The sequence below is a fragment of the Alligator mississippiensis genome, chromosome 4 (assembly GCF_030867095.1).
Source record: "Alligator mississippiensis isolate rAllMis1 chromosome 4, rAllMis1, whole genome shotgun sequence".
Classification (NCBI taxonomy): Eukaryota; Metazoa; Chordata; order Crocodylia; family Alligatoridae; genus Alligator; species Alligator mississippiensis.
Window position 1 is genome coordinate 3031755 of NC_081827.1, and position 18387 is coordinate 3050141.

Here is an 18387-nt window from a genome sequence, read left to right on the forward strand (position 1 = left end):
TAGTCACTCCTGGTAGTGCTCGGAGGAACAGGGACTCCCCCAGTGCATGCTGGTCCCCCCTGGCTAGTTTATGAACAGCCACTACGTCCCCAGTCAGTCTTCTCTTGTGGAGACTGAACAGGTTCAGGACCTGTAGCCTCCCCTCGTAGGGCCTGCTGCCCCCTGTTCATGTGAATGGTCCTCCTCTGGACCCTCTCCATACTGGCCACATCCCTCCTGACGTGCGGCACCCAGAACTGGACGCAGTACTCCAGCTGCGGCCTGACCAGTGCCGCGTAGAGGGGGAGGATCACCTCCTTGACCCTGCTCGAGATGCATCTGTGGATGCACGACAAGGTGTGGTTGGCCTTCCTGACTGCGTCCCCACACTGTCGGCCCATGTTCATTTTGGCATCAATAATGACTCCAAGATCCTTTTCTGCCTCTGCACTGACGAGAAGGGAGGCCCGTCCCCGCAGCCTGTAGGTCTGCCGCTGGTTCTTCCTCCCCAGGTGCAGCACCTTGCACTTGGAGTGTTGAAGCCCATCCTGTTCTCATCTGCCCACCCGTGTAACTTGTCTAGGTCCGATTGCAGCCTATTCCTCCCTTCTAGTGTGCCCACATCCCCCCACATCTTAGTGTGATCAGCAAATTTGAACAGAGTGCTTTTTACCCCTCTGTCCAAGTCGCTGATGAAGATGTTGAACAGTGCAGGCCCGAGGACTGCGCCCTGGGGGACCGACTGCCCACATCCCTCCAGGTCAAAAATGACCCGTCCACCACCACTCTCTGGGTGTGGCCCTCCAGCCAGTTAGTGACCCATCTGACTGTGTAGGTGTCAACGCCATAGTCCCCCATGTACAACTTCTCTGGACCCCATTGCAGCACGGAGACATTTCCCAGCACAACGTGACCAGGAGCAATGCCCCGCAGCACTGATACGCTCCTGCTCTCACATACACTCCTGATTTCAGTCTCGTTTTACTGCTTTCAAAGCAACATGTGCTCCGTGAGGAAAAGGCACTCCTATGGTCCACTAATGCCATTTATGTAGGGAGTTACACAGTTTCCACCTACTGATCCTCATGCTTGGGTCAGAAGGGACCTCAAGAGATCATCCAGTCTGACCCTCTGCCAAGGCAGGAAAAAGTGCTGGGGTCAGATAACCCTAGCGAGGTTACTGAATACAGAGGTTATTGCATAACAACTCAAAATAAAGTCTTACACTGGTATATGGGAGGCAGAGGTGGGAGTCCAGCGCTCCAGCTAGCTGTTCCCCAGGGAGCTGCTGCCAGGGGAGGAGCAAGGCCAGCCTCACCCTCATGTGTCCCCACACAGAGCCCCCTGCCTGGCCCAGCATCCACAGCCCACCCCTGCATGGGGCAAGGGCAGCGCTTGGGCCAGAAGCAAGCAGTGGTGGCAGGGAGGGACCGGGACATGTGCACCCCCCGCCCAGGGTCCAGGAACGGGGACTCCTGGGCTCACCCATCTGCCCACCCGCCCCTCTTGTCCTTCCCCTGGTGGGTCCAGTCTGGCCTCAGCCCCTCCTGCCAGCGCGGGCCCAGGGGAACTGTGCTGAGCAGCTGTCCATGTATTGCAGAAGCAGCCCCCAGCCTTGTCCGTGGAGCAGGACTGCAGTGTAGCAAACCCCTGCAGTGTTGGGCACAATCACTACAGGCAATGGGGGGGTACAGCTTCCTGGGGATTAGGGTCACAGGCCAATGGGAAGGGACAAATCCAGGTAAATCAGCATTCACAGTATAGCAGCATACAATTAGAGGGCAAGTGAACAAGCAGTGGTCAGTACTGCTGGGGTGCACACATTCAGCACACAGAGTCCCCTGCCCACCCCTGGAGATGTCCCCAAGAGCCAGCCTTTAGTGCGGAGTCCCTTTGTGGAAGGGAGTAGGCTGGGGATCACGTGCAGTCGGTTTGGGGCTCATCTGTGCTGTGCAGAGGCTCGCCTCATTCACGGCTTTCACCGTTCACGGGGGAAACGAGAACATATCCCCCGCGGATGGCGAGGGTCGCCTGTGCTCGTAGTTTGTGTGATCCCTCGTGGGGATTCAAAACTCAAATGTCAGTGCAGAGCCCAGGATGCTGCAGCCGGGGATGGGCCGGGTGCTCCCCTCACCCCGGGTCTCCCCCCCAGGTGTAGAGGCGGCGCAGCATGAGGAGGGTGGGAGGAGCTGGCAGCACGGTCCCACCCGTGGGGGCCAGTTCAAGTCTGGGTGATGAGGTGGAGGCAGTGCAGTGCTGGATGGTCAAGCGGGAGAGAGCAGCCCCTGGAAGAAGCCCTCATGAGTCAGCTTCATGAACCCCGTTGTGGGGGGATGTAGCACCGGGGAGCCCCGAGAGCGGGACATTGATCCCTGCTGGGTTTGGAAACGTGGGGTAAAACCTGCGTGAGTGGCTGGGGAAAGCGCTGTGGCAGAACGGTGTCAGCGTGGGGGAAAGAGATGTAAAAACAGAGAGTTCCCAGGACCCCGTGTGGGCCGAGACCTGGAGAAGCTCGGCCTAGGGGAATCCTCCGCGTGCCCAGGGGCATTTATCCTTTTTCACACTGCAGGGCACTGCATAGCCCGTGTATTGGGGCACACTTGATGAGTCAAGTCTGCTCCGCACGTGAGGTGACGCGCACTGCGCTGCATCTCGTGCAGTTGTAGAAGTGGTGAAACGCGGGTCAGCGCAGACGAAATGGTGGCGGTGCGCTTCTCAACTAAAACACCATCGATGTCTTTTAGCTCTGAAGCACCGCTGCCATTCCCTGCGCGCTAACGTGCATGTCACCGCTTCTACAACTGCATGCCTTGCAGCGCCGGGCGCTTTTCAACGTGGGGCTGGACAGACTGTAGCAGGACGCCCCTTCCCTGCCTGCCCCCCGGCGTAACAAGGAGCCTCCCCTTCCATCATGTATTCCCCTCTTTGGAGACATCTCTTCTCTTCTGTCTTTTCTTCCTGCCACCTCTCTTCTTCCCCTCTCTCACTAGAAGAGACAGAATTATTTGGGTATTTTTCTTTTTGGTATGAGGAATTGTGTTTTATGAGATTACACAGGTATCATATGGTATTTTACATGTTGTATGTGTGCATTTTGTATTTTGGTATTTTATCTATCTGGGTGCCATGGCGTGTCCACCCCTTGTATTCCATACTCTTCACCCTGCACCCGAACGCCCTCTACCTGTACAAGTCAGGTCTACCTGCTCCAGTGCTGCCAAGGGCGGGACTGCACCGCCGCCCCCTGTGCTGGGCAGCAAGGCTCCCTCGAAGGTGTGCATGTGCGCGTTGGCGCACAAATACAACTCTTGCCGTGCATTAGCGTTGTAGTGCCATGCACCTGCCCGGAGAGACCCTGGGCTGCGGCGTCCTAGAGACCCAGAGCGCAGCGGAGGCACTGGGACCGGCAGGAAGGTACTGCTTGGCTTCGCTCCACTGCTACCCATGTGGCATCCCCACAGGCAGACAGAGGGGCACGGGGTGGGCAGCAGCTCCTCCCCGAGGCCAGGTGGGAGTGGGGACGGGCTGGGGCTGAGCCGGGCACCATGCAGGCTCCTCTGGCTCCGGTGAATGCTCCGCTCCCCGGCCCCTTCAGGCGAGCTTCGCCCGCAGCCCCGATGGCATCGTTATGAGAGCCTGGCAAAGAGGAGGACCTCATCCCAGCATTAACTCTGCCACGTCAGATAATGTATTGGTGTCGCACTTAGTTTTCAGGATCCACTGTGCCTCAGTATATCTGTTATTGCGTGTACAGCACACAAGATACAGGCCATGCACTGTGACTGGGCATAATGTTGCTATAAAGCCTCTCATGACTTCATTTCCTAATGTCACCGCATTCACAACCGAATGTTACGTTAATGAAACCACAAATCACTTTGCCCATCACTGAAAAGCGGCCACCTCTGCGATGCAGCGCAGCTGCTGTTTAATAGCACAAGACAGCTTAAGGCAGGAAATCATGGTAAGAAATATAGGGAGGAAGCCATATAACAGGATGTCCTCTGAGGGAGACGGAAAGGCAGCGAAGAGTGACCCTCAGGGGCGCCCTCTTGATCTCCAACTCGACCAGCGCCCAACCTGTGCAGCCAGAAGGACCAGCCGGAGACCCCGCTCCTGGAAGATAAACCATGCTGGAAGAAGCCTCGACCAGCCATCAACGACAGAGTCCAACACCTGTGGGATAGGTATACCCGACACTGATGCTCCACAAATATTCATAGCTAGCTACTGTGTGTGTGTGTGTGTGTGTGTGTGTGTGTGTGTGTGCGCGCGCACGTGCATGCATGAGTGTGATCTTAAGGGACCGGCCCCAAAGTTTCTGATTTGATTTCATTGCAATATTTCAATCTCTCTAACAAACTAGAGTGGTAAGGATCCCGAGGACTGGAAAAGAGCTAACGTGGTCCCCATTTTCAAGAAGGGGAGGAAGGAGGACCCGGGCAACTATAGGCCAGTCAGTCTCACCTCCATCCTTGGTAAAGTCTTTGAAAAAATTATCAAGGCTCACATTTGTGAGAGCCCGGCAGGGCAAATTATGCTGAGGGGAAACCAGCATGGGTTTGTGGCGGGCAGATCGTGCCTGACCAACTTAGTCTCTTTCTATGACCAGGTTACGAAACACCTGGACACAGGAGGAGGGGTGGATGTCGTATACCTGGACTTCAGGAAGGCCTTCGATATGGTATCCCACCCCATACTGGTGAACAAGTTAACAGGCTGTGATGTGGATGACTGCACAGTCCGGTGGGTGGCGAATTGGCTGGAGGGTCGCACCCAAAGAGTTGTGGTGGATGGGTCGGTCTCGACCTGGAAGGGTGTGGGCAGTGGGGTCCCGCAGGGCTCGGTCCTTGGACCAATACTCTTTAATGTCTTCATCAGTGACTTGGACGAGGGAGTCAAATGTACTCTGTCCAAGTTTGCAGATGACACAAAGCTATGGGGAGAAGTGGACACACCGGAGGGCAGGGAACAGCTGCAGGCAGACCTGGATAGGTTGGACAAGTGGGCAGAAAACAACAGGATGCAGTTCAACAAGGAGAAATGCAAAGTGCTGCACCTAGGGAGGAAAAATGTCCAGCACACCTACAGCCTAGGGAATGACCTGCTGGGGGGCACAGAGGTGGAAAGGGATGTTGGAGTCCTAGTGGACTCCAAGATGAACATGAGCCGGCAGTGTGATGAAGCCATCAAAAAAGCCAATGGCACTTTATCGTGCATCAGCAGATGCATGACGAATAGGTCCAGGGAGGTGATACTTCCCCTCTATCGGGCGCTGGTCAGACCGCAGTTGGAGTACTGCGTGCAATTCTGCGTGCCGCACTTCAAGAGGGATGCGGATAACCTGGAGAGGGTCCAGAGAAGGGCCACTCGTCTGGTCAAGGGCCTGCAGACCAAGCCCTACGAGGAGAGACTAGAGAAACTGGACCTTTTCAGCCTCCGCAAGAGAAGGTTGAGAGGCGACCTTGTGGCTGCCTATAAGTTCATCACGGGGGCACAGAAGGGAATTGGTGAGGATTTATTCACCAAGGCGCCCCCGGGGGTTACAAGAAACAATGGCCACAAGCTAGCAGAGAGCAGATTTAGATTGGACATTAGGAAGAGCTTCTTCCCAGTTCGAGTGGCCAAGGTCTGGAACGGGCTCCCAAGGGAGGTGGTACTCTCCCCTACCCTGGGGGTCTTCAAGAGGAGGTTAGATAGGCATCTAGCTGGGGTCATCTAGACCCAGCACTCTTTCCTGCCTGTACAGGGGGTCGGACCCGATGATCTATTGAGGTCCCTTCTGACCCTAACATCTATGAATCTATGAATCTATGAGTTGCCCATTTGTAGCCAACAGTTCTGTCCTAAGGGCCAGACTTGGCACTTGTCCTTGATGAACAGACCTCTTATGGGACAGGGACGTGTCCAGACCCAGCTGTTCTGATCCAGCTGTTCCCCCTGCCAGCCTCAGACAGCCTGCACAGCTAACTTGCCAGGGGCGCGGGGGCTGGGAGCCTGGACACCTGGGTTCTCTGGGGGGCGGGGGTGCGAGCAGGGGGTGATGAGACTATTCTTCCCCTGTTGATGGGGCTAGAGGCAGGACACGGGGCACCAGTAACCTCTCCTGGAGCCTACCCCTAGAGCCAGCCACATCTAGAGCCCATTCCCCGCAGAGCCAGGCACAGCCCAGTCCTGGGTGAGGGGCAGCGCTGTGCTCTGGGGGCGGTGAGATGGAGGAAGAGAGGAAAGGAAAGGAGCGGGACATGGATGGGAGCAGTGGGTGCACGTGGCAGGACACCTGGGTTCTCCCTGCTGTGGGGTGTGGGGATGGGCAGCAGCACCCCCGATCTCCCCTGTGCTGCAGGAGGGACCTGGGCAGCGCAGGGTGGAGGCGCCCGGGCTGGATGGGCTGTGGAGATACTGTTGGGGAGGAGGGCACCCAGTGCCTGAATGGCACCAGCTTCCCTACTGAGTTCAGGGCCTCGGGGAGACGTGGGATGGAGACCAGGGCCTGGACACCTGGGTTCTCTCCCCTCTCTCGGGAGTGAGAGCAGGGGGGCTGGGAGCCCCGACGCCTGGGATCTCTAGCCAGGCCTGTGTAGGGAGCAGACATCCTGCATCTCGCGCAGAGACCAGAGCAGCCAAGACGTCAATAAAGAAGAAACGTTGCCTAGGAATTACTATGGTATTAATTAGTAAGCCTGGGGCTGGGGAACGGGCAGGGCCAATGCTGCTGCTGGGGCCTGGCTAGAGGATCTTGCCCCTTCACTCAGGGTCAGACCATTGGGGCAGACAGGAATTCGCCCTCTGCTCAGCCTGGCCTGGCCTGGGTCTGGGCTTTTCCAGCTTGTCCAACCCCTCCCTGTGCCCCACCAGCCCCACAGCTGGATGTGGTGGTTGCAGCTCCCCTGCTGTCCCCAGGCAGGGACAGGGGTGAGGCCTGGGGGTGACGGCAGCTGAAGGAGGTGGCTGGAGGGTGGGGGTGTCTGGGCTGCTGGGGGCTGATCCTGCTGTCTCAGGTGGGGGTTGGGCTGGACGTGTCCCTGGGGGTCCTTCCAGCCCCTGGCTCTGGGATTTGGGGTGAGGAACCCGGGTATCCGGGAGCGGGGAGGGAGCTGCTTCTCCTGCACTCACTGACTCTTCTGACCACTGCTTCCTCTCCCAGTCTGCAGCACATCACTGGTGTTACTGGTGCCATCTCTGGTAGGGCTGTGGTGTGAGGCACTGTGGCTACATGGGACACCACAGCTGGACAACACCGCGGTGCCTTCCTCCAGTCCCCATAAGCAATGCGGGGCTCAGGTCACTGCCTCATCAGGGTTTTTCTGGGTCCAAAAGGAGCGGAAAGGAGGAGGTGGTGTTTCCTGAGGGTCCTCAGGCCTGGGGCTGAGCACCACTGTGACAGGGTCGGAGGCAGAGGGGGACGGGACTGTGGTGGGAGCAGCTGGAAGTGGCCAGAGGCTGCTCCGGGCTTTGCTCACTCTTCTCTTATGGCTCTGCCCTGTCCCCGTGGGGCTGGGGCACTGCAGGGAAAAGCGACTCCCCAGAGACAGTGCGGGGGTCAGGGAAGGCTGCCAGGGAACGTGGATGCGCTGGGAGAGCGAAGGGCAGGGAGTGGAGGACGGCACTGGGCGAAGGGGGCTGCCAGCCCTGGTGCAAGGCACAGCCAGGCACAGCCGTGGCATCCGGCTCCATCGCCCCGGCTCCTCAAGGCTGCCGCACCTGCATGGAGCCGCTTGGCGAGGAGAGCCTGCGGTGAGAGCAGTGGGGCTGGCATTGCCCTGCCCCCTCCTTTCCCCTCCCAGGCTGCGGGGCTGCCTTGTCCCCTGCTGCAGCGTGCCCACAGCCCCCAGCCCAGGTTTTTCCTTATCTTAGAACATTTTCAAACACAGCATCAGCATCAGCATCTTTTTCTCTTCTCTTTCTCTCTCTTCTTAGTCAAGTAAGAGGCCTGGTTAAACTTATTTCCACAATCTGAGCTGGGCACTGCCCTCCTCAGTGCGCAGCATTTCTCTAGGGGCTCCTGTCAGGAACAGGAAGCTCTCTGGCCTCACGTGCTCCACATCCCTGTGTTGCGCTGTGCAGCTCAGTATTGGGAAGCCTGGCACACCTGGCAGCCTTTGCTGCACTTGGGACATGGCCATCAGGAGATGCCCACAGGCCCCAGTCCTGCAGGGCTCCAGACAATACACAGGGCAGGGGACACTGCCTTCCACGTCTGAGGCTCTGGTACCAGCCTCCTCACGGCTGTAGGTGTCACCTGGGGGACCTGGAAGACCTGGGCGGGCAGCTGAAGCTGCGGAGACCTGCAATGCCTGGATCTCCCCAGGAGCCATGCAGCCCAGGTCTAGCAAGACCTCCTTGAAGCGGAAGAAGGCCTTCTCCCTGTTTGCCCTGGGACCTTCTCTCTGTGTCCAGCGCTCTCAGACCCTCACTCATTCACCTCCGGCCCAGGCAGCCACTTGCATCCAAACAGCATCCACTAGGTCCTGCTCACCCGAAGCCCCCATTACCCTCCACCCTGTAACCAGCCCATGCAGTGCCCGCTCCTGCGAGGTGCTGCAGGGCGATGGAGCGGGCAAGGAGGTCGCTGTCTCTGATGCTGAGCAAGCAGCGCTGCATTGTGTCGGGTGCCAGCACGGTCAGTGGTCCCAGGACAGGTATGGACGGAAAGGCTGCGCGATGAGAAGGGTCTGTGATAAGAGAGGTGCACAGGGGCTGGTTCAGGGATGGGGTGTGTGTGCAGGAGGGTTAGGGAACCACTCAGGGTAGGAAATCCACTACAGAAGTCGTTTGCAAACAGCCCGCAGGAAGGAGTCAGAGCAGCAGTACAAATACTGAACGCGCAGGGAACAGGAGGTATAAACCAGTCTGGGAACAAAGGCTCGCTGCACTACTGGACGACTGAAGAGCTGGACTGCTGGACACAGCCCCAGCGAGACCCTGAACTGCCTGATCCCCAGGACAGGGGACAAGACTTGCGTGCAAGACTAATGCCTGTCCCTGTATCAGCGTGTGCTGCTGCCGAGGGACCCAACATCAGTGGAGGGGAAACTCCTGTCTCAAGCATTCATTCTCTCAGCCACGCACTGGTCCCTGAGCCAAGGGTTTGGGGAAGCAGCAGGAACTGCGGGCTGGGATTCAGCTGGCCCAGCTTCCTTCACCCCAGGGGGGCTGCAAGCATCCCAACAGGGCCATGGCCTCCTCGTTCCTGTGTCCAACACCCGGTTGTTTCGAGCACTTTCCTCACAGCCGTTGGCTCCTGGATGGTGGCTGTGCCATGCCTTATCCCTTCCACGGGGCATAGCACCTTCACCTGGCAATGCCCACCTGCCCTAGGGGGTCCCAAGCTGCAGCCCCTGTGTAGGTGGCCAGGCCTGGGCAGGAGAGAGACTGGAGCAGATGAGCATCAGTACTGTCATCTTTATTGCAGCAGCCCAGGGCTACACGGGGCTGGGCTCCATATGGACCGAGAGGCAGAGACACCCCCAGCCCTGGGCTCCTCACCAGGCCTGACCACATGTGTGGAAGGGAGACAGCAAGAGCAGCCCCTACCAACATAGACCCAGGATGACCAAGGCATGATGCAGTCCCTGGGTCCTGCACCCCAGCCCCAGGTTGATCCCCCAGCCCAGCCCAGCAAGTACAGTCCAGCTACCAGCACCATCTCTGCCACCGCCTGGGTGAGCACACGAGACGTGGTGCTGGTGACGCTGCCTCTGTCTTCAGCTGCCTCCTCCCTCCTCAGCTGTTCGAGGCTCTGGAGAATGCTCTCTGGCCTAGGAAAGAAGTGGAACGAGCCTGTGACTTGTCACCTGGGTCCAGGGGTCTGTTCACCTGGCAGAGACCGAGACTCTGGGTTTCCCCCTGAGTCAGGAAGGGCCAAGGCTGCACCTGCCTGCTGGGGCATGGGGGAGCGCAGGAGCCAGGCACAAGGATGCTCCTTGGGATGTGCGGTCTCCAGACAGGAGCTGGATTGGAGCAGGGGAAGCCAGTCCGGGGTCAGGAACATCCCCTGACACACATCATTGCTAGGAACTCGGCCTTGACGGGAGCCCATGTTCCCCACAACCACCGGGGCTGAGAGCACTCGGTGCCTCCCCTGCCTGCCCAAGATGCCCGAGTGGACGTTCCCAATGGCCCAGCAATCGCCGCTGAGGCTGAGAACCAGTGACCGGAAGCTCAGCCCAAGGGGGTGTCTATGGCAGCTACAGGAGGGAGAGGTGTCCTGTCTGTGACACCCAACACGTACCCACCCACCGCCCCAACCAGCCTGCGCCCAGCGATGCAGACGCCTCTCCCATGGGCTCCCAGCACCCACGCAGCCCAGCCCCGGGTGCATCCTGTCCCACACAGCCTCACCGCTTGTGACTCTGGGCCGTGACAGGAGGCCATGTTCTCCTTCAGGCTGATAGTGCTCGGTGCTTTCCCCCATTTTCCTGCAGTGACCGGAGGGGATGTACCCCAAACCACCCAGAAATTGCCCCCTGCGCTTGAGAGGCAGATGCAGGAAGCTCAGTCCAAGGAGGGAGTCTGCTCGGAGCAGGCCATGCGTCTGGTGCAGAGCGCAGCAGCCCCCGGGTGTCACCACCGCGGACTCGCCCCGCGCTGCCCGGCCCACACGCTCCTACCTGGACCCGCAGCCGCCCGCTGGACCTGGACTCGGGCTCCTTCAGGGCCTCGTGCTGCACGCGGCACAGGTACTCCACCCCGTCGTCCTCGGGCCCCGCGGGGGGGAGGCACAGCTCGGACTCCACGCTGTAGGACTTCCCGTCCGGCGCGGGGCTGGGGGCGGGGGTGTGCATCCTGTGGGGGTCTGAGCTCTCCAGGGGCCTGGGCGCCTTCTCTCCCGCTCCCTTTCGCAGCCACGTCACTGCCAGCTGCCCGGGGTAAAACCCCGAGATGAGGCACCGCAGGGTCTCCGGCTGCCCCGGGACCAGGGCCTGCGGGTGGGAGACCTCCCCCAGGTGCGGAGGGCGCGGACGGCAGTCTGCAACAGGTGGGAGCGGCGTGTCAGCGAGATGCCCCTGTCCCCGGGCACCAGACACATGCCCACCAATGCCCCGGGGGCCTGAGCCCAGCTCCTGGCAGCCTCTGCTGTGGGCTCCCCTCGTCCTCCTAGTGCGGCCCCAATGGCACCCTGGGTGTGTAGGGGTCTGCTGTGCTCGGGGCGACGGGACTTCACAGGGACAGGCTGAACTGCCCCCTATCCCGCACACGCACCTTCCTCCCATGGGGTTTGGCCAGGCTGCCCCAGGGCTGCACACCCGCCCCAGCCCCCAGCTGCCCCCACACCCACACCTGGGGAGCAGTGGGACTGGGATTACCCTGTGGGGCAGGGAAGAGGGGAGACAGGAGCAGGGCCACGGGAAGGAGCAGGGTGCTCAGGCGCTGCCCCAGGGCTGCATCTTTCCCCCTGTCCTGCCAGAGTCCTTGTCCCTGGGGCTGAACTGGATTCCCGGGGAGGGCCTGGAGCGAGGGGTCAGGCAGGGCCGGGGGTCACAGCCCCTCTGGGCCGGGCCGGGCGACAGGCAGGTCTGCTCCCCTATGGACCCCCCACGACCAGGACCAGAGCGGGGCCCACGACAAGGCCCCTTATCCCAGAACAGCCGCCGGGCCTGACCTGTCCCCACCGCTTACCAGTGCTCCTCTCGATGGGGGTCTCCAGGGTGAGGTGTCCCACGCGGCAGATGTACTCTTTTTCCTTCTTCTTTGGTGACAAGAGGATGAGTCTGGTCTCCTGCTGGAAGCTCTTCCCGTCCCGTGCCAGGACGGCCGTGCCGGGCTCCACCCTGTACTTATCCGAGTCCCGCAGGATCACAGGAGTTTTCTTCTCCTTCCGCCTCTTCAGCCAGGTCACACTTAGCTCCCCCGGGAAATGCCCCGCGATGAGGCAGCTCAGGGTGACTCCCTTCCCCTTGGCCACGGACTCGGTCAGGGAGATTTCGGACATGTCCGGGGGCCGCAGGAGACCTGGGGAAGGGAACAGGCAGAGGCAGGGACAGGCCCCGTCAGGGGAGCCGCGGCCTGGCAGGGGCTGCTCCCCGGCCCCTCACACACCACACAGACCCCACACCCCTGCAGCGGGGCTGGGACCCCAGGACACGGCCCCTCCTCACCCGCGGCCCTCAGGCTGAGCTCTCTCTCGCTCGGGGGCTCTCCGGGGCCGTGCTGGACGCACACTCGCACTCGCAGCTCCGGCCGGGTCAGGCTCCGGCTGGGCACTCTCCAGACGCTCGTCGTGGTGAACGTGCCGTCCCCGTTCTTGTCTATCTGCGCGGGGTCTTCCTTCCCGTTCTCGGCCCCGTCCCAGCCCCACTGGATCGGGGGCACCTCCCTGGGGTAGAAGTTGTGGAGCTGGACAGCAAACGGCACCTTGTCGCGAGGGTCCCACTCCGGCAACACCTGGATTTCAGACACCTGCGGCCGGGCTGGGCGGGGAAGTGGGGACGGTGGGGGTTATTGTGAGGGACTGACAGGATCCAGCTTTGGGATCATGAGTTGTTCACCCCACCCCCCGGAGCTGTGGGCCTGGGGCAGTGCAGTGAGGGCTGGGTCAGGTCTGCTCAGTTCAACAGCTGGCCAGTTCCCAGCCCCATCCCCCCTGACAGAAGCAGGCCCTGACCACACCTGGAGGTGGTATCGGGGCGCTGGGCACTCACCCCACACCCGGATCTCCGGGGACACTCGCTCCTCTCTGATCCGTTTGGCCTTGTGGAGGAAGACGCACCGGACCCGCGCCCCGTGGTCCTGCAGCGTGGGGGTGAAGGTCAGGGAGGACGTGAGGCGGGTCCCAGCTCTCTCCTCGGTCACTCTCCAGCCCGGGGGGAGGGCGGGGAACAGCGGCTGGTGCTCGGGGCTCTCCTGGTCCCCAGCGCTCTCAGGCACCGTCCTGTCCTCGCTGTGGATCCTCTCCCATGTCACGGCCACGTCCTCGGGGAACGTCCCCTCCATGGAGCAGCGCAGGGTCACCTCCTGGCCCAGCAGGCACCGCTCCGGCACCTCCACCTCTGGGACATTGTAGGAGACTGTCCAGCCTGGGGGTCAAGCACATGAAACACAGGACATGGGCAAGCCTGGGATCATCTGGTAGAGTTATCAACTGAGCCCAAGGTAGAGAACCACAGGATGAAACCTGCCTGGGGAGAGGCACTCCCTCCTGTGGAAATGGCCTCTCTAGCACCAGGTGTCCTTGCTCCTTCACTGCCACCTCCCCGCTCTCTGGTCCATCCCCTCCCTCTGTGCCCCTGCACCCCAACTTCCTGCTCTACCTTTTTTTCTATTCCTCCAGAAGTAAATGGCTGCAGCGGCTGCAGCTCCTGCTCCGAGCAGGATCCCCAGAACGGCTCCAACCACGGCACCGGTCCGATCCCCTGCTGCGCTCGGTGGCCATAAAAGTGAACAAGACAGAGCTCAGCTCGCAGCATTGCTCTGAAGGGAGCAGGGTCTTGCTCAAGACCCCCAAGCCAGCCCCAAGCTGGAATCACATCCTTCCCTCCAGTTGCAGGCCTGGCATCCTTTGTGCCCCAGCTGCTGCCCTCACAGTCGTGGGCCAGAGTTTGCTTGGCGATTCTGGGGATCCCTGACTCTGCCCATGTACCAGGAAAGTGGGGGTCAGGATGCAGGAGCCCAGGACGCCCCTCCAGGCCTGTGTCCCTCTGCTTCTTGGTGCTCCAGCTCCTCCAGGAGGGAAGGAGTGTTCCCAATGCCTAATGCAGCCCCCAACCATGCTGGTCTGCTGCTCAGCACCACCTGCAGCTCTGTACTACCTTGGGGAGGGGACAAGGGAACTCACCTAGGATGTCCAGGGTGACGTCCTCCTGTATGGGCTGCTCCAGTGCCGCATGGTGGACGTGACAGGAGAAGATGTTGCCGGCGTCGTTGTGGGTGGGGGTGAAGGTATAGGTCAGGGTGAGGTTGAAGGTCCCATCCGCGTTCCTGTGGGGGCTGGAGCGGGTGAAGCCCTTCAGGACCTGCCCGTCTCTCAGCCACGCCACATCCACGTCCTTGGGGAAGAACCGCCCCACGTGGCACAGGAGGGAGGTCTCAGCATCCGCCACAGCTGGTTTTCTTGGGATGGAGATCGTGGGGGCAGCTGGAACAGAGAGTCAGTGTGTTGTGTGCACCCCAGGGTGGGGCATGTGTCCTCCCACCATCTGGATCAGGCTGGCAGAGACCTGCTGAGGCCACACAAGGCCTGGGCCCTGTGGCAGCCCCGATGCTCAATGGACAGACCCCCAGGAAGGCGTCACTGCCATGAGGATAGCACTGTCCGTGCCAGCACTGTACACCAGGCCGTCTGCCCATAGCGTAAGGCTTCCCACTGCTCCTGGGGCGAAGGCAATGGCCCTGCCTGTGGCTGGTGCTGGACATGACCACAGGAAAGAGTCCCCTGTGGTCTGAGGAGCATTGCTCATTCACCTCCTCACTTGCACGTCGCAGGTTTTCAGTTTTTTTCTAACCCGCTCACCCGCCCACATCCGGTCCCAACCCAGCCACAGCACCCCATGATCCCTCTCTGGTCCTCACCGAGCAGGTGCAGGGTGGTCTCCCCCTTGTGCTGCTGTGCCTTGTACCCCACAACACACCGGTACAAGCCCTCATTGGGCACGGTCACTGCAGCCAGCGACAGGGAGGCGTCTCCGCTCTGCAGCTCCTTCTCCGATGGCAGGTTGGCTCCGCGCAGGGCTTTTCTTCTGCCCTGGTCATACCAGGCCACCTTCTCCTCCCAGAAATACCATGTTACCTGCAGGGAGTCCAGGGCCACGGGCCCCCCGACATCAAACCGGCACTGCAGCAGGGCCCCCAAGCCCACGCAGGCCGTGGAGGAGGGCGCCGTGGTCACCTGCAGCTGGGAACCTGCCCGGGGAGAGGAAGCAGCCGTGAGACCCCGCGGGGCTGGGCCGGCGCAGGGGAGAGGCTGCCCAGGATGGCACAGCCCGCTGCGGGGACGTGGTGCAGGGAGATGGGGGCTGGGGGGCAGGGGCCGGCTGTGCTCGGGGCGACGGGACTTCACCCCCACACGCTGAACTGCCCCCTCTCCCTCACCTGCACGGTCCTCCCACGGGGTTTGGCCAGGCTGACCCAGGGCTGCACACCCGCCGCAGCCCCCGCCTGCCCCCACACACACACCCAGGGAAGCAGTGGGACTAGGATTACCCCGTGGGGCAGGGAAGAGGGGAGAAAGGAGCAGGGCCATGGGAAGGAGCAGGGTGCCCAGGGGCTGCACCCAGGGCTGCATCTTTCCCTCTGTCCTCACACAGTCCTTGTCCCTGAAGCTAAAATGGATCCCAGCAGCTCCTCTCTGGCTTTCACTTTCACTTGGGAAGGAGCCAGGCCCCATCTGGGATCAACTCGGAGGGGCTCCTGTATCATGAACTGAACTAATGTAGGTGATGTTAACATAGAGTGTAATAATAGTGAAACGTACCCATGTCGGTCTTGTCCTGTAAGCAAATTTAAAACTTCATTTCGTATCCTTCTGCTTGACATAAGTGAATGAACTCTGCATAGCCTTCATGTACGAGTGTGTGTAAAAGGGTGAATGGTGAGAGAATGGCATAGAGACGGGAGAAGAAGATTCAACTGTTTATGGAAGCAACATGGCGCCAAATGCAAGTTACCCACCACGAACTAACTAAGAAACGGCTGAAGAATCCCTCTGAAGCTCGAAGGTACAAAGGAGATAACAGGAGAAAAAATTCTGCCAGAAGGGCAACAAAAACACTCCAAGGCTAAGATAAGCTGAAGACAAAAGAATAACAACCGCAAAACAGAAGCTGGGTATGAAAACCCCAAAGCACTGAAACAAAGGATGTCAATCCCTATAAAAGAACACTTTGAAAATGCCCAGTTGGGTAAGTCTCTTTCTCTACCGCTGTTTCATCAGAGCACAGATGTATCTGTTCACCCCGCTCCAGCTGTTATCATCAAATCTGCTATCATCAAATCATCATCATCTACTCAATAAGCCCTGGTTGGCCACCCTGGGCTGAAATTGAGCAACTCTTGCTGGTAACTACATCTGGTGTGTGTGTGTAGATAGAATGGTTGTTTTGTGTATGTGTATGCCTGTGTGTAATGATGTGTATGATGATCTGTGTCGTTTGTATGAACAGTGTGCCCGAACCTCTATGTCTAACTCATGTAATCAATAAACAAGCACCTTGCCTTATTCCCCTTTATAAAGTCTCACTCATGATTTGAGCAATTGGTGATTTGTGTAACACTCCATCCTGTGTCAGGAGCTGGGATGGGTCTGGGACTGGGTCCAGGCCAGCTCTTACCCTTTTCCACAGCCCCGTGGCTCTGAGGAGCAAAGGGGAGTCATCCCGGGGCTTTCCCTGCCCTGGGAGAAGGACCCCAAGGCAGGCTCGGGGCTGGGGGCCTCTTGGGATCCTGTCCCCTCCTGCTCCCTGCCCGGGGTCTGCTCCCAGGGCCCCAGTGCTCCCGACAGCCCAAACCTGCAGCCCTGGGCAGGGAAAGGTGCACAGCCGTGTGCGCTTTGGGATCCGGTCCATCAGCTCCTCCAGGTCTCAGTGTCCTGGGACGTCTGGTCACCACGGATGGGGTTTTCCCTGCACCTGCTAGTTTGCTCACCCCTCCATGCTCTTGTACAGCCCACGTCTGACACAGCTGCCCTGGGCAGCACCAGAGGCAAACGCAGGGCCACCAGGACTTCTCTGTTCTAGGCGTGTTCACGACACGGCACCCGGCTGCCCCTGCACCAGGGTCGAACACGGCCACCACAGCCCGGGCCTGCCACCCCTCGTCCCAGCAGAGCAGGGCTGGGCACTTACCTGCTGTCCCCAGGAAGAGCAGAGGCAGGAGCAGGCGCCCGAGGCGCAGGGCCCAGGCATCCGTCCACCCCCCCACAGTTGCCATCTCCTCTCCTGCGAGGCAGCGTGGATCCCTGGGCTGTGCCTTTGTACTTTCCCCTTCCCGGTGTCACAGGGAGGGGCTGGGAGCAGGGGCCAAGGTGCAGCGTGAAGCTGGACTTCACATGGGTGTTTTGTTTGCTTGACTGCTCCCTGGTGAAAGCAGGGTTTATTTGCGTGTTTTTCTTGTGCCGGGACACAGCGCGTGGCTGGATGTCATGGGTATGCCTCTGTCCTGGCGCCAGGGCCCCCTGCTCCTGTGCGAAGTGGCCGTGCTGCTGGAGGCTGGCTGCAGGGAGCCAGGGGCACCGGGGCGCAGGTGGGAGCTGCCTGGGTGTACACACACACACGCTGCCCAATTTCACACACACACATGCACATGCACAAATGCACACATACAGTACCTGATCTCACACACACATACCCAGAGTGCTTGTTCACACACAGACACATGCAAACACACACACACACACTGCCTGATCACTCTCTCTTTCTCACACACACTCTCAGTGCCTGGTCTCTCTCATTCACACACACTCAAGCACACATGCACAAAGTGACTGAACACACACACAGACAGACACTGCCTGATCTCTGTCTCTCACACACATTGTGTAATGTCTCTCTTATACATGCAAGCGCACACACAGAGTGCCTGAACTCGCACGCACAGTGCCTGATCTCATACAGTGCCTAATCATACATGTGCACACACACACACTGCCTGATGTGATCTCACACACACATGGAATGCCTAATCTCTCTCAAACACCCCCCCACATCCTGATCTCTCATTCACACACACTGATGCATGCACACAAGCACAGAGCCAGATCTCACAGACACACGTCCTGATCTCTCCCATTCACACACACATGCATATACATGCACAGCGTGCCTAGTCACATGCATACACACTGTCTGATCTCTCACTCACACGCTCTCAGTCTCACAACTATACACGTGCACAGAGCGCCAGATTTTAGCTACACACACACACATATGCACACACATACACACAGACACCGCCTGATCTTACACACACACACAGAGTGCCTGATCTCTCACGCACGGCATGGCTCAAAATGGTATGTTCCCTTGTATATTGTTGGGGGGTGTGAGGGGGTTGTAGGGCCTGTGGGGGTGTTTGTGGGGGTGTGTGGGTGGGTGTGGAGAGAAGTGTGTGGGGCAGTGTCATTGTCCATGTGTGGCCCACCCTGCGAACACCCCTCTCACACCCGCCCCCCACATTGCTCACGGCCTGCGGTAGGCGGACCCCCGCGGTGGGCAGTCCTGGGGGCTGGGGGCACACCCTTGGCAGGGCCTCGGCTCCATGGGAGGTCATGTGCAGATCCCGGGGTGTCTGCCCGAGCCCCGCACCGTGCACCCGGGGTGCGGATCCTGGGGCTCAGTCGTGGTGGTGGGAGAGGAGCGGATTGGTCCCAGCCCCAAGTCCTGGAGTCTGTGCTGGTGGGGAGCCGTGGGTGTGCAAGAGGGAGCCGTGGGTGTGCAAGAGGGAGCCGTGGGTGTGCAAGAGGGAGCCGTGGGT

General features: G+C 59.8%; 1 protein-coding gene across 2 annotated transcripts; it reads right to left on the minus strand.

Annotated features, from left to right (window-relative positions):
• Positions 1-9366: 9366 nt before the first annotated feature.
• Positions 9367-17009, minus strand: LOC132249926 (uncharacterized). 2 transcript variants are annotated; one of them, XM_059725653.1, is made up of 9 exons: positions 16761-17007; positions 14491-14820; positions 13757-14056; positions 13233-13337; positions 12624-12998; positions 12081-12392; positions 11602-11934; positions 10593-10951; positions 9367-9740 (listed from the first exon to the last, which is right to left on the minus strand). In XM_059725653.1, the coding sequence occupies exons 1-9, from the start codon at positions 16843-16845 to the stop codon at positions 9687-9689; spliced, it is 2253 nt and encodes a 750-aa protein (XP_059581636.1). In that variant the 5' UTR covers positions 16846-17007; the 3' UTR covers positions 9367-9686. The 2 variants fall into 2 exon arrangements, with proteins under 2 accessions (XP_059581636.1, XP_059581637.1); XM_059725654.1 differs by lacking the exon at positions 13233-13337 and having other exon boundaries at positions 16761-17009.
• Positions 17010-18387: the final 1378 nt, after the last annotated feature.